This window comes from Antedon bifida, chromosome 2 (genome assembly GCF_963402885.1).
Source record: "Antedon bifida chromosome 2, ecAntBifi1.1, whole genome shotgun sequence".
Taxonomy (NCBI): Eukaryota; Metazoa; Echinodermata; class Crinoidea; order Comatulida; family Antedonidae; genus Antedon; species Antedon bifida.
The window spans coordinates 10,203,009-10,220,057 of record NC_136227.1 but is presented as its reverse complement, the minus strand read 5'-3'; the positions used below and the strand labels follow the sequence as shown (position 1 = coordinate 10,220,057).

General features: G+C 32.7%; 1 protein-coding gene across 1 annotated transcript in view; it reads left to right on the top strand.

Annotated features, from left to right (window-relative positions):
* Positions 1-17,049, top strand: part of LOC144835056 (uncharacterized) — a 31,034-nt gene that overhangs the window by 6,960 nt on the left and 7,025 nt on the right. Inside the window, exons 3-10 of the mRNA XM_078690073.1 lie at positions 1,914-2,063; positions 12,186-12,291; positions 12,439-12,677; positions 13,216-13,542; positions 14,033-14,275; positions 14,901-15,170; positions 16,067-16,321; positions 16,801-17,043. Coding sequence (XP_078546199.1) covers positions 1,914-2,063; positions 12,186-12,291; positions 12,439-12,677; positions 13,216-13,542; positions 14,033-14,275; positions 14,901-15,170; positions 16,067-16,321; positions 16,801-17,043 — 1,833 coding nt within the window. The remainder of the gene's footprint in view (positions 1-1,913; positions 2,064-12,185; positions 12,292-12,438; positions 12,678-13,215; positions 13,543-14,032; positions 14,276-14,900; positions 15,171-16,066; positions 16,322-16,800; positions 17,044-17,049) is intronic.

Here is a 17,049-nt window from a genome sequence, read left to right as displayed (position 1 = left end):
GGATACTTGGTCGTTGGTGGCGACATTCAAAGGGGCTTTTTGTTTATTTTGTTGCGAAGCAAAATATGAATACATTATACAATAATAACAATCACAATCAATCAAATTTATTCATAAATTGGAGTATTTATTAGGGGAAAATTATGAAAAATCTGAAAAATAGTATTAAATCAGGTGAACTGGAGATTGGGAGATAGCCAACAAAATCAAGTGAGTTGACAGGTCTGATAATTGTCAGTGCATAGGTTTATGCTGTACAACTGATTTTTAAAAATATTGTAGAAACAGTATTACTATCGTGGCCAATCCAGGTTCATCCAATTAAAAAGTAAAAATACATTTATTACCGGCAAAAATATAAAGTATAGTAGTAGTGTTAGAAAATGTATACATTTAAATAAGTTGAATGAGAAAATAAATATTCTTTCTAATCAACAATATGCAAAAACTTCATTATTTGTTTTATCACACCTACAGTACTGCCTTCTGATTTTGACTACAGTTGTAGATGGCGCACTTCTTAGTTTTCTGTGTTCTTTATAAAGTAGGTGTGTTGTGACACAATCATGTCAAAAGTTTTACATCGAGCTGGCCGTTAAAGAGAAATATTGAATCAAAATTACCAATGTCACATGAGACAAAATCAACAATTCAAAAAGATATATACTTGTGTACTACGTATTATTAAATAACATATAGTTTCTCCTCTCTATAAACATAACCATAAAAGGTAATTAATTTTTAAATGATAAGATAAGAAATTTGTTAGACTGAGAGTGAAAAAAGCCATATTTTATTCAAGTGGATCATAGTACTAATAATGTTTGCATATTTCATAAATGTTGCAGACTCAAGTGAACTCAAATATATCTAGAGAACCTTTTATCAACAATGTTATTGATTTTATGTAGGAGGTCCAAAGGTAGATGCAGACCTCCCAAGTTCGTATACAATATTTGTTGTATTTATTGGGTTATTATTGTCAGTGCAATTGCAAATGGTAGCTCATCCCCTATTATAATTACCAATCATTTCCATGCCTTCAATCAGCATACACTCTGTAATCTTATGTACACATTCTATAAATGTTGCATATTTTGTTTACTCATAGAAATAAAAACATCATGTACAATTTTATTTTGTCAATAAAATAACACAATCACATGATATTATATCATAAAAAGAGATAAAATACTCACAGTATGACATATAATATAGAAACTGAAACATTGATATTCATTCAAAAAAGGTAAAACATTAACAAGTAGTGAAATATCATAAAATGGATTAAAAAAAAGACAGTGACATATCAAACTTGGGTAAAGTAATTTTGCTTTTTTTATCCTAAGCCAACAGTAAATTTCAATGTCTATCCATTATTTTATGGTTTAACATTTTTTCTAATTGCTTTAATAATTTTAATAAAACAAGATTAATTAAGAAATATTTATTTACTTTATACCTCATGCATATTATGAGTAATGCTTCACATCAAATAAACATTACAAAGAAAATTGAAGACCCAAGATTATAAAGTCATTATTGACTATCATAAGCTACCTTAAAACCACAAAACATAAAGCAAAGATTACAACCTCTACCAGGACTGGGTTTTTAAAATGTGGGCCAAACACTGGTTTCTATTTGCTAAAGATCTGTCTTGTAATTTTAAAGTATGGCCTAAAATTAGTAAATATCAAAAATGAATATACTGTAAACAATATTTAAATATCAAGATGCATGACTGAAAGTTAAAATATAAAATATGATAAAAAAGTGTGTTCTTAATATTATTTGATATTGACTCAATATCCAAGCAATTGAATATTTATATAATTTTTAACATGTCCTTCCTTAATATTTCTATAGTATAGCATTATGATTGTGTCTTTATTTTTTCATTTTCTCTATAGACGTTCAATACAGAAGGTGACTTCCATGCTTATCTTACCAATGCTGCAGAACTTAAAGTCACAAACATAGAGACAGTTCCAGATGATGATGAAGATGAGCATAATCCCATGATGCTCAGTGCCAGTTACTCCTTCAATCTTACTCCCTCTGTAAGTTTATTAGGTTTTTGTTTTTTGTGTCTTGAGATCAATTTCATCTAGTTACATACTGTAGTTCTTTGAGCAATAAAACAAGTCAACGAGCACTTTCACCAAGTACTGGACAATAGTGTTTGGTATCGTTGGATAGCATGTTTTATTCTGAATACATCATCATCATCCGTTACGCTGTTCGTCTTGTGTAGACAATGCGTACGCTAATCGTTTCCATGACTCTCTTTCGGTGGTCAGTTTTATCAATATATTTTCATTTTCTTTGTACTTTTTTTTTTAGAATATTCCACTTACAGTATATATTTTCCATTTACAGTATATATTTTATATTATCTATATATTAATGCTGCTAAATTGGTCGCGTAATTTTAGTATCTCCTCCGAAACCGCTGAATGGTACATGCTCGCATTTGGCACACTGATGTTTCTTGATGAGCCGCACACGATAGGCTATATCACTTTCCTGAATTTTAAAGATAAACACTAAAAAAATGTCCAACAAATACCAGTAATTTAACGTCTCAGCGGCCATGTTTCAAGAGTTGTTACATCACGTATCATCTACGCAACCTCCTCTGTTGCGACTCCGCAATGGCCAGATCTACAAATACCATGTTGAGCTGCCAAATTGATTAAAGTGTTTCGTCTTGGCAGCCGGCCAAATGCATCGTCGTTAGAGTTTTAAATAATTACACCTATCCTTGGAACATAATGTATTTCGTAATAATGTATTACTCAGTGAGTAAAATGCCGTGGCCATTGATATCAATGCTTAGTACATTTGAGTTTGAATACGCGATGTAAATAAGTATATCACCGCTTAAAGCAAAATATCAAAACTGGACCACAATTTAATTACAAAAGTAGCAAAAAAGATAAAGCTCCCACAAAAAAAAATTGCAAAATATCAAAAAACATTGAGAAAAAAAAATGTAAATGAATATAAAGACACACAAACAAAACGAATCCAAATGGTTTAATATATTGTTGAACATGAAAACAACTTACCACTCGACAATTACGGAAAGCAATTAACAATGTGTTTAGGTCGTGTTTCCGCAGCGATGTGTTTTTCATTTGATTTCTGTCCACTTTTTTATTTTATCTATAGGTAAATATGACTTATTGCATACACATCACTATTTCTGAGCATAATTAAAAACAAAGCTCTCCACTAATAACACCCAAAATATATAGTTTTGTATTTTATACTTTTGTTGTGTCCGCGTGCATCATCTAATTTCGAATACCACCGTATGCACTTTTTTGTGTTGATTTCAAGTCCGTAAGCAGCTGTAGTTTCATTATTCCAATACTTCACATCTTAATTCTATAATTTTATCATTGAAATGTTTTAAACTGCCGACTGATTGTCAGTGTTCAACGTGCATGTCCTTCTCATGCACATAGTCACTTTCTGATGCGCGGCCTAGATTAATATTCACACAGCACAATTTTTGTTTACAGATATTTCAAAGTGAAATATCTGTATCTCTCTCTGACTAGTAGTTTTGGAGATTTGGTATTTCCCTGTAATTCCACCCTAATTTGCATATTTAAGCTAATTTGCATATCAATATTTATATAATATATCAGTTTAATTATGACCATGAAGCAACATAGTAACTCGGTTGTAGGCTTTTGTACAGTTAAGATCATTGGCTCACTATTTAATAAATAATTACTAGTTAATTATTCCTTCTATTTAAATTATACTGTACTTTACAGGGCCATCAGTGTGCTGATTAGGCACACCATCCTGTAAATTAATCATAACTTATTGGACTGGAGGTGTCAGTAGAGTATTAAGTAAACTAGTACTAGATAAAAACATTCGAACTTTGTACTCTGTTTACAACACACCTATTACATAATTTTTTCTTTCTTTCTATTGGGTAGTGACAAGTATAGTTGTACTACAATTGTACATAAATGGTTAATTGGCTTTTATTTCATTCTGTTTTGCCTGCTTTGGATTATTGCTGTTGACATCTTTTTGCCTCCTCCTACTTTTGGTAGTATTTTGCTTTGGAACTTTAGCCCAGTTATGGTAGTTATATATAAACCAAGCCAAGATGACATTGATGCATTTGTAAATGACAATCTTAAAAGATCCAATATATTTAGAAATAGGCCTACTATGATACTTAATTTGAAAGTTAAACAGAAACTACATGATTTTGCTACTAGAAAATTGCAGTTGCAGAATAAAACATATCTGGTGGGAAGTTGTAACGAATCTGTGTGTTGCATAGCAGATGAAGATGTAATGTTTAATAACACATATCATCCAATTGTATTGTGGTCGTTTGAACCTGAAAAGAAGTTTCATAAAGGTGGTTATGTAATAGCTGAGCAGAACCCAAATGACCCAGCTTATTTAACACTGAAAGTAAACCAGCCTTTGCAAAGTGTTTCTGTTGCTGTTCAGAATGGTTATTTAATACCTGATATATTTAAGGCATTGAATGGAAAGATCCTTTTCGAAAACGAAGCTATCAAAAGCATACATGGTCCTGCTGTGGAACTTATTAATGTTAATAATAAATTGTTACTTGATACTGTATCTTGTTTGAAGTGCCAGTCATGGTCATGGCCATTACATTCAACAAGTTTTTTCACAAGAGAAAGATTAAATAACTGGCCAACACAAGAGATTTTAAGAAAGATTTATAAGCTGGATTGCCTGGTAGTTGGTGTTGGACACCCAACAAGCAAATCAAAAGAAATTGAATGGAGGTTATCATTTTCTGTAGCTGAAAAAGAACTCTGTTATGAACTTAGTGAACCATTCTTTGAATGTATGTTTATTCTTAAGACGATAAAAGCAGCAAAGAAATTATTAAGTGAATCTGATTCACCAACTCCATTCTGTTCTTACTTTATTAAGACAGCTTGTTTCTGGATGTGTGAGACTTTTCCTCCTACAGGTCATAGTACTATGGACTTGGTAAGGAAAACATTGGACTGGCTGATAAAATGCTATGAAGACATGTACCTCCCTCATTATTTTATTAGCCATCAAAATTTGATTGGACATTTATCAAGGAAATGTTGTGAAGAAGTGAAAGTAGCATTGAATGAAGTTAAAAAAGACATTTGCATGAACTATTTAAAAAGTATTGGATTGTCAGGTTATCACAATAACAGACATATGCCCATGCCTGTGATGAAAGAATTGCAGGATCCAAAATTGTGGTATTTGATGATGACAAGTTTCAGACATAAACTTGAGAGCCATATGGAAGAAACTGTTAATCAGATTCAACAAGCTATTTTTACAAATATGTATTTTATAATATTTCATAATATTATACAAACATATGTATGTAAAGATTTTGATCCATTTGAAATTCTTAATCTTAAACTAGAGGATATTATTCTACATGTCCTAAAAACAGTACCAAACATCTACAAGAAAATCTATAAGCACAGTTTATATTGCAGTTTAGGAGATGCATATACAGGATTATTGAGATATTTACAAAGTAGGCCTACTGGAATAAATCTACATGACTACCTCAATAAACCATTAGAATTTTATGACAAAGGATCAGATCTTGTGTACCCTGATGGGTGGAGTGATCAGGGTATATGTACCCAAATTAATGTGATTAAATATTACTATTTAATGAATGATGAGGAAAAACTGAAAGAGATGCTTGCCAAGTTTGAACCAGTACTTAGCAAAGTTAAAGAAAACAAGGATGTTATGTTAAGACTAATTAAAGGTTTGGTTTTTTTTTCACACGTTAACACTTTCTCTTGGGGAATTATTGATAAGGACTTATATGATATTAGTAGAGGGTATGCAGCTATTCCCATTAATCCTATTGTTTTCATATTTTATGTCACTGCAAAAATATCTCTTAAGGAAGGTGACATTTATAGTGCATATGCAAATTTAAATGAAATACAAAGTTTGACTATTCCATATCTAGATCAGGAGGTAACAAAATTATTAATTAAGATTCTCGAAAGGTTATTGGCTAATTGTTTGTATAAGTTTTGGTTATTATTTAGCAGTGGCCGATAAAGGCTACGAGGTCCAAGGCAGAAAATAAAAAGAGATGGAAAAATAAATCTAGGCTTATTTGTATTAGGTTATTCGAGTGTAATGTGTGCATATCACATCCAATGCATGCTTATTTTTTTACTATATATAAGAAGTAGTTTTTAGACTAGCTAAACTAAACTAATTTCTAAAACTTGTATTCATATTTCTATACAATAGTAGTTCATAATTAACCGGGTTGTACTAACGTATTATTTATTATTTATGAAGTTATATCGTACTGGAGCCATTCGTCAGATAGTGTATTTCCCATAGACCTAATCTACTGTTCATACCTTTCATCATATTTTTTGTTCCCTTCTTAAAAATTAACCATATTTATGAGCCCATAAACTGATTGAAAAGACCTAAATTACTCCTAGCCTAGGTTTGCTTGTAAGCACCCCTGCCTCCCTCAAAATCATTCTAGGTCCTTGTCTGTTTAGAAGTCTCTTTAAAGTACAGTAGGACTTGATCATACCAAGTGTTTTATAGAAATTTATTGTATTATTATAAAGCATTCGAATAGGAAACAAGAAATGTTGATACAAAATAAGTGTATCTTGATACAGTATGTTTCTTAAATTGTTCAGTGGATATGGCTACAGTACTTTATTTACAAAGACCAAATTTAGAGAATGCACTTTGACCCAAGATTGTTGCTCGATCTTGACTGCATGTATTGCAAAATTGTTGTCTTGTCTTGTAATGTTATTGTTTTATGCACATTAAATATTTTATATATTTATTTTATTTAACTTTTTAAAATTAATACTAGACAATACAATTGTTTTAATAGTGTTTCAAATTTTTGTGAATTTTGTAAATACATTGTTTTGCATAAATAAATGCTATCTTGGCTAAAAGGTTGAACACTGAAAATATTGTATCTTTTTGTCATGCAATACTATGTAGCTTCATAGTGTGCATTTTATTATTTTGTGCCATTCATTCCTGTGTCATGGGCCGGATGTTTCTCAAATGTGCCTGTGTATTTTCTATGCAAATCATGGAGTAATCTGTGACATAAATTCTGAAATTAGGTTGTATAACATGTGATAAAACTAATGGTATACAACGATCCATAATGATTATAGTCATTTGAGTATTTATACAAATAAATATATGACATTCTGAACTATAACACTCCATATAATTTAAATACTGTAGGTCTACTATTAATATTATTAATTATATTATAAAATTGCACTCCATGATTGATTAAACTTTTAAATCAATTGGCTTTTCATATCACTCCAAAGGATTAAAGGCATTTTGTGGCATTTCATGTCTGTACCAAGCAAGCAAAACTGGTTACGTTCCTGTTTTCTCTATCAGCCTTACTTGTAGATCAGTAATATAGTTAACTTGGACTTTGTAATTAATGTTTGAATTGAAAAGTTAATTATTGATATAAATGAGTACCGAGTGACCCAAGGTGAATGATAATGCAATAAATATTGTGTCAAGATATGTCAGAGACATGTTGAACTGTACAGACAGGACAATCAATTGATTCAATTCATAATAATCTCCCTGCTGATTTGCGACTGCTCTTTTTGGTTATCCGCACTTGGCGGATAACCCCTTGTTATTGTCAGGATCTTTTTTTTTTTTTTTTTTTTCTTTCTTATTCTTCTTTCTTTCCCAGAATTTTGTTGCGCGTGTATCTCTAAATCTTCTCAACATAACAGTGTATAACTTTATCAAAAGATTGACCTCTATCTGAAGATGTCGTAATAAGGTTTTTGGTCCCGTGCGAGTGGCGCAGCGTAAGTTACGCGCAATTTTATGAATTTCGCGTATTTAACATAGGTTAAAAACCAAAAGTCATTTTGTATTGACACTTGGTGAAAATTTAAGTCATATCAAGGGCAAACTTTCTATGGATTACAAATTGCATGTTTCACACAAAGTTACGCGCGCACACGCGTTTAAAATTTTAAAATACGAAAAATCAATTTCTAATCAACTTTCTATGCGTTTCATGTCATTTTGAGCATGTCAAAAATTCCCACGCGCGCGGTGCGCATGTAGCGTTAAAACATGCTTTTTTCGCGTGATTTATGTTTTTCCAGCCATTTCTAGTAATTTTATCAACTTTTAAACAATTTCGAATTAAAATCACGTCATACGAGCACGTGGAATTAGATAATTTACGCGCGTTTTTGATGAAAAAGTTCAAAAATTCGTCAAAATTATGCCTTTTTTTAAACAGTCATAGATTCTAAACTACATGGTTAATTTTATTTTTTATTACATATTCTGAAAGTAGATGAGTTGTAGATATCGAATCATGCATCGATATGGCTAACCCGACATTGTGACGTCATCGTATGGCCACTCGAATATAAAATAGAGGATTTTTGTCTCTTTCGTCATAGCTCATCACATTTAATAGAGCGCATCTCCACTTATCGGTATTCCATTTCCCGTTATTTTTTTACATTGTCTAGGTCAATCAATTACCTTTCGCATGATTTACCATTTTTAAAATTGTGATGACGTCATCATGTCCAAAAGCGTTAATTACTTTGGTCACTTTTTTCACCTATTCTGCACTGAATGTAGTACGTATACAGTATAGTGTTATTTTGTATATACTTAGACGTGACACAAAATAGAGAGCACGCTAAAATTGTTTCAATGGCATAATCGTTTTTCTTTGCGCAATAGTCTAACGTATGACGTGCGCGTGGCGTTTGCGCTGCGGATAACCTAACTCGTCCGTAGTGACGAGTTCAAATCTAGTTTGACTTGACTTTTTAGTTATCCGCTTAGTAGCGGATAACTCCTTGTGATTGTAGTGGATCAATATTTTTTTTTTCTGTATTATTAGTTATCCGCATTCTTAGTTATCCGCATTCAGCGGATAACTCTTTGTAACTGTCCTGTTTCATCATCTTTTTTTTCTGTATTCTTCTTTCTTTCTGTCATTTTTGTGTCACGCATATCTAAAAAACGTGTAAACAACATTTTATAACTTTGTCAACATGTGGGCATTCACGTGAAGTTGTGCACCTGCTATTGTGAATTACGTCAGAAATGCGCAACGTGACTTACGCGCGTTTTTATGAATTTCGCGTTTTTAACATATATCGAAAACCATATAACAACGTAAAATGAAACTTAACAAAAGTTTAATTTATATCTTGCGCTAGCTGATTGTGGAGAAAAAATGCCATGTTTCACACGAAGTTGCGCGCGTACGCGTGTTTAAAATTTCATAATGCGAAAAATCAATTTCTAATCAACTTTCCACGCATTTCCCATTTTTTTACGCGCATGGTGCGAACGTAGCGTTGAAAACAATTTTGTTTGCGTGATTTATGTTTTTCCAGCCTTTTATAGTAATTTTACCAACTTTTAAACAATTTTGACTTAACATTACAGGCACGTTGAATTGGATAATTTACGTGCGTTTTTAATGAAAAAGTAAAAAAGTTTATCAAAATTATACCTTTTTTTAAACAATCATAGATTCTAAACTACGAGGTGAACTTTTTTTTAATTACATATCCAGGAAGATGATAAGTTGTAGATATGGAATCATGCATTAATATGGCTAACAGAACATTATGACGTCATCGTATGGCCACCCGAATATAAAATATAGGATTTTTGTATCTTTCGTCATAGCGCATCACATTTAATAGAGCGCATCTCCACTTATCCGTTTTCCATTTTCACCCCGATTTTAATATTTTCTAGGTCATAAAACTATCTTTCGCATGAGTTAAAAATATTTTAATTTTTATGACGTCATCATATGTCTAAAAATGTAAATAACGTGGGTCACTTATTTTCATCTTTACAGTAAATTTTAATCGGTTATAGCTCATCAGAATAAAAAGTGATAATCATGATTAAAGGGGGATTCTGGGTTTAAAATTGCTTTTAAATATCGTTTATTTATTAAATAAAAAATATTATAACAATATAGACATGTCAGAATGAAGAAGTAATAACAAGAAATTAAAAAAATTAAATTTCATATACATTTAAGGGTAAATTCATGGAAAGTCTGTTTTTCAGCAGCTTAGGGAAGTTCATTAATATTCATGAGATATTCACAAAATCATGTCATCAGTGGATTCCAAACTCGCGACGTCAAGCTTGTACGTTGTGTTTGTCAACTTGCATCTCTAGCTCTCCCCCTGTCAAACGACGACCACCCGATCATTGTGAAATACATTTTTTGTAGATTTTCTAAGCTAGGCCTAAAGTGTAATAATACCAGTAGTAGCATATATTTATTTGACATTTAATGAAATACAAAATTTACTAGTACAGATTACGGATTCATAAATTATACTATTTTTATACCTCGAATAGTACAGATCGTATATCGGCTTCACGTACTAGGCTAGGCCTAGCCTAAATCATTTTATTCATGGGTAAGAGCCATTCTGACTAGGGATTCCATGCCACGATGGCTACGTTATTGGCCTAGCTAGCCTACTACTAAACGATTGGCCCATGAATAACAAAACTCAGTGGATTCCAAACCCATCCTATCAACCAAACTCCTAAACAATCTAAACCTAAAACGTTCTACAAAATCGGCTGTAAATATTGAGGCAAAACGAGGTCCGATCGCCTAATAAGTAGGCTTAAAATAGGCCTAGTTTACTCTCCAAAAAAGCGGATACTGCATCAAGCAAGTAGACCAGGTAGTAGGAAGGAGACCTAGCCGATCCGGCCCAGTTAAAAATTGAGCTAGCTAGTGTAGTAGACCCTATGCGAATTGATACTACCAGGCCTTTTACTATAGGCTACACTTTTTAAAATTAGCAATACTTATGTTTACAAATATTCCAACTCTCTCATTCGAGCTATATTATATATACCATTCCGGTAGGTCGAGTCGACCTTCAATCAAATACTGTACATCGTTCATGTTGTGATTATAGACGGGGTATACTCGACCCGACCAGTTTGGTATTGTATATTGTATCTGCTTATCACGTGACGATGCCAGGCATGGGGGGAGAGAGAGCACGTGTATCGTCGTCTCGCTCTCCTCGCTCAGGAATGTATACGTTACGCTTCATTGATTTTGAAGGCTTTCCCTAAGTCAGTGCGAAAATCGGCAAACGTAAAGTGCAAACATATCTAATTTTTCACTGTTTTGATGGATTTTCATAAAAAATTGACTTTATAAATGGGAAGACCGACTAAAATTACATCAGATAAGTATAATTTTACAAAAGTAATTGATATGGTTAATGATAACGAGTCGTCGGAAGATTGACCATTTCACGAATTTCCTATTCTGTAACCACAGTGTGATTTTGCCGTAGCTGCACTTGTAATCTGGCCTCATTTCACAGCCTTCGTTCTGCTTCACTGGGCGCTTATATAAATTGAAACTTTTACCGTTCAAGAGACAAACAAATATATTTTACATTTTTTACTATTCATTTTAAACCCGGAACCCCCCTTTAAAACGTTTTCTGGAAGCTATTGGATTGTAGATTAATTCATGTGAACATTTTGCCAATCAGATGTTGTGACGTCATCATATGGCCAGTTGAAAATAAAAAGTCGTATTTTCATATTTTGCGTCATAGTTCATCACATTTAAAAGAGCGCGCATCTACATTTTACATATTCAAATTTCTTCTACACGTTAATATGTTGTTGCTGAGATAATTTCCTTCCGAAATTGCTATCTTAGTTTTTCATTTTGATACTGTATGTGATATGGATACAGATTATACTGTGTATACTATATATGAATCAAATTAATAGAATACAGCAATAACAACATATCATATTCTTCAGTTCAGGTCATAATGCCATAATCTTTTTCTGTGTGCAATATTCCAACGTATGACGTGCACGTGGCGTTTGTCGTGCGGATAACTAACTCGTCAAAGTGACGAGTTTCATGTCTAGTTATGCTTGTATCATGATAACTAAGATTTTTATGTGATATGTATAGTAGCTTTTTATATACACATATTTTATGAGATATTGTTTTTTTTTTACATGTTATTGTTATTTACATGCAATTTGTCCATTTGGCCACGAGTATTTTATTTAATTTTTTTTTTGGACAGAATTTAGATAATTACTCTGATGATGAAGATTGGGAGGACCTAATTGATCATATGGATGAGGGTCAAAGTTCATCTGATGAGATTGATGGAACAGATGTTAATGAAGGTATTACGTCAAAGCAATTTGTTGTATGTTTGAAGTCAGAATGTTTGTAGAAAAGTTTGATATCCGCCATCCCACCCTATAGTGTCAACTATAAAAATTGGTAATGATTAATTTATGATTTATTTGTTTCCAATTTCTGCACTTTAGCCAAACAACGAAAGATTGAACTTAAGAAAGCACTACAAGCGAAGCGAGCCAACTTAACTCCACAAGAGTATCAACAAATGATAGCAAATCACAAACAAGAGATGCAGTTGATGGAAATGCTTCGACAGAAAGAGCTTGACAGACAGAAGAACAGTCTTGCTTCAAAGGTTGCAGATAGAAAGAAGAAACGAATGGAAAGGCAGAAAGAAAAAATGCAAAAAGAACAACTTTTATCAGAGGTAAGTAAACATGTTGTCTTTTTTTGTTGACGACACGCCAAACAATGCACACTCAATTGTTTTTGAGAACGCACAGAATGATTTCCTGACTCAGCAGTGTAGTCAAGTGGCACTTTTTGACAACAAAAGGTCGATATTAAAGATCTCTACAGTATCAAACTAGTTCGATAAAAAAAGTGTGATGTGCCAAAATAATGTAGTGATATGATGTCATCTTGTTCATATTGGTACATCACATTTTTTTGTCACATGAAGTTTGATAGTGTAGACAGAGCTTAACACTTAACAAAAATGTTGTTTGGGTCTGTTGTTTGGGAGATGAACAGACAGTCTGCGAGTGTCCACCTCTAGAACAGAATTTCCTAGAAGCTGGATTTGTCTCTGAATCTCTCAATTCTTGTATGAGGTGAGGATTGCACTTTATACTTAAAACTATTTTTAATCCTTCAAATTTATTTGCATCCACCAGTAAAATTGACCATCGAATCCAACTAACCACATATTTCCAATTACCAAGTAAATGTATTTTTTTTGTCAGAATGCAACTACAGAGAATGAGCAGTCACAGATACCTACCAACAATGCTCAGCAGTCAGAGATGGACAATCTAAAGCTACATGTCCTAACACAATCAAATATTGAGTTAGAAGCAGAACTAAACCAGCGTAACAAAGAGTTTGAAGAACACATGCAAAATGTACGGCCTCTGATTTCTGAGAAGGAGTATCGCAAACTACTGTTGCAGCATAAGGCACAGGTCAGTGCTCAATCAAGAAAACTGGAGATTGGTAGAGATAACCAACGTATACATTTAATGGAAAAGTTGGCTCGGCGATCAAAGAGGAAGTCATCCCCAGACAAAGAGGTAAGAAGGCAGTCATGACTTGTTCAATTTAGTTTTAATATATGGATTTACTTATATGTCATTTTTTTACATTTAAAAAATATATTCTGGATGTTATTCTGGAAGCTGCTGGTGTAAGAGACAAAAAGATAGAATTGTTAGTTCCTTATAGTTAAAAGTTCTTTTTATTTTGTCTTGAAATTTAAAAAAATGTAGAAAAATCTACAGTTATGTGAATTGTGTTAATTGAAGTTTCTAAAAAGAAAATGAGTGCAGATATTTTACCATCCTAAACAAAGTACATGCAGCAGGTGATTTTTTGTATCCTTCAAAATGACTAAATGCTTTTAAAAATATGTTTTTGCTTATGAAAGCCAGGTACACTTTGCTTGAACAATCTAAAAATTGATTTGCAAGACTTTGTTTAATGTCAGATTGTACTGCTACTTTGTCAAATTAATATCTAAAATCAACTCATTAAAAAGATAGAAATTTTTCATTTTGACACTAGAATGAGCAACCTTTAAAGTCCGAAGAAGTGAAAGAACTTCAACTGGCTTTGAATACCAAAGATGTAGAGTTTAGAAAGCAGTTAACACGGACCAAGTCAACCATGACAAGTGAAGCAGCTGAGCAAATGATCAAGGAACATAAACAGGAAATGCAACAGTATCAACATCAGTTGGAAAAAGAAAGAAGCAACATGCAGAATGACCTGATGGATAGGTTTAATCTACGAATGAATAATGATGTGGTAATTAATACTTTTACTTACGTACATGTAGTAGTTAACCTTTGTCATTGTCAGTGTTCCAGGGTTTGACCGAATCACTTTTTGCTGAAGTACCCTTTCAGACTTGAGACAATAGCGGAAGTAAGGGTATAGAGGCCTTACTGTTTAACGATTTTGCCCCTTTTGTGGAAAAAAAAGAACCCTATAAAAATCCCAGCTATATGGGCTTCGGCAGTTACTGTGAATAGTTTACCAGACTAGTATGATAAAGATGTTCATCAATTATCGTGACTAACATGCGAATAAGATCTTATTCATATAGTAAAGTGTGCTATCTTCAAATAGTTATTGTCTGCTGAGTTTTGAGTCTTGTTACATGGTTCGAACCTCATCAATGTAATAGTACGTCCAGGTCGTAACTTCTAAATCTCATTATAGCCGACTTTGCACAGATTTTTCTTTAGTGATTTAGGTATTTATTATATTTCCAATTATTTTGTAATTATATTTTGTTTTTAACTGAAAATTACACATATGAAATCATGATCTATTTTACTGTTTGATGATTTGATCTGCCATATTGTCAGTCATTAGTCATTCATCGCAATACAATACTCTGGCAATATTGTTTTTTCTCTATTATTAGATCGAAGGAAGCAGTATTTTTTCAATGGAAGACCTAAAACAGCTACAACTATGCATTGATGCCATGTCTCAAACTGCAAACGATGACATTAAAAAACAGAAGAAAAATTTGACAAATGATGAATTCAATCAACTATTGACAAAACAGAGAAATGAGAATGAAGCGTATCAAAAGCAGCTAGAGATCGAGAAGAAAAAGACGAATGAGTTGCTGAAGAGAAGGATAATTGCAAAAAAGTATAAAATGAAGTCTGAAAATTCTATGATTGAGGTACAGTAATAGTACTTACTGTACTTGTTGGTCAGGCAAAGTTCTTCCCAAAAAATTCATATTGTTCTTCTACACGTACAATAGGGACTTTACGAAACAGGACGGTTAGAGGAGGATGAGGAAAACTCTGTGTTTGCTAGAGCGTAACATAAACAGTCAACATTATTAGTTATGCACCCTTGTGCGATTATGGCGACGACTGGCAGTATTTCTCTCTCCCTCCCTGTCTCGCGGCAAAAAAAGAAACCTGCATTATCCATTGAGACTAACATTGTCCCATAAGACATACATTGTCCCTTGAGACCTGCATTGTCCTATGAGACCAACATGGCCTCATAAGAACAGCATTGTCACATGAGGCTAACATTGTCACATGAGACTAACATTGTCCCATAAGACTTGCATTCTTCCATGAGACCAACATTATGGAATCTACATTATTCTATAAGTTATATATTGTTTCTTGAGACCACAATTTGTCCAAAAACTCACATTGTCCTACCTTCAAGAAAGACATTTGAATTTTGTATCTCTTTAGTTGAAACACATGTGATACAGCAATTTCAGGGTTACATTAAACAGTAAATAGTCTAATGATATGTTGAATTACTTAAGTTAAGAACTGACTCACCACATCAGCCTCATTCAATTTAAAGATGTATTGTCCCTTGAAACACAAAAAAATGAAGGTCAAAATATTCTAAATTGAAATTGGCCATATCAAAGTAATATTTCGACTAATTTTTGGTGAAAGTTAATAACTATTATGATACTTCAAAATGACCCACTTTTTTTCGAAATCTTTTTTTTTTTTTTTTTTTGGAATTTGACAAAGGGACAATACATCTTTAAGTATTACTGTATATGTTGAAACTAATTTTATTTTCATTTATTAGTGGGAAAATGTTATTGGTGCAGCATCAAGCCAAGATGTTCAAGAACTAGAAGTGGAGCTTCAACATTGCAAAGATGTTTGGGAAAAAGACAAAAAGGAAAAGAAGCCAATCATGTCAAAAGATGAGTATGATGCATTAATGAAGCAACACCAAGAGGAAGTTGAGCATCTGGAGAAGAGGCTAAGCCGACAAAGAGATGCGCAACGTCAGCATTTACTTGATAAGTTGGCAGAGAGGAGAGCAAGAAAAGATAAGGTTTGTGATTTTTTATTTTAATGACATAAATATTTTGTGTCAAGCAGACATGTCTGCTAATTTGCAATTCCAAGGTAGAAGGTGCTAAAGCTTGGTTTTTACTAGGATGTATTAAAAGACAATGTACACAATGCAAGTAATTCGACCAATCACAAGCAGTGTATCATCTGAACTGTTACTTTATGATTCTTCAAATTACTTCCCAGTGAGAACCATGCTCAATGCTCAAGATGTTGATATTAAAGTTTTCATTTCATTGGCATGTTAATTTGAAGTTTACGTTTACTTTATGTCTTTATTTGTGGTTTGCCCTCTAAGAACCATAGCACCATTGCTGGAATACAACATATATTTATTATTATGGTTTTAGATCGAAAATTTTTTTTATCTTTTTTGCGATCATGACAATAACTCTATCTGGTAAATATTTGTTGCATGTTTTTTAAAACTTGGATCTTAACAATATATTTTATTTCCAGAATGCAATGGCGATGACTGCTGACGAGGTGAAAGAAATGCAGTTAGCAATTGCTGGTAAAGATGTGTCGTTTAAAGCTGAACTAAAGGTCATTAAAGATCACACATCGAAAGAAGAAGTACAAAAATATATCGATCAACATAAAGAAGATATGAACAACTTCCAACGACAGCTGGATGTTGAGCGAGAAAAGATGAAGGAGAAGCTTTTGGAAAAAGTAACAGCAAGGCAAAGAAAAGGCTTGGTAATA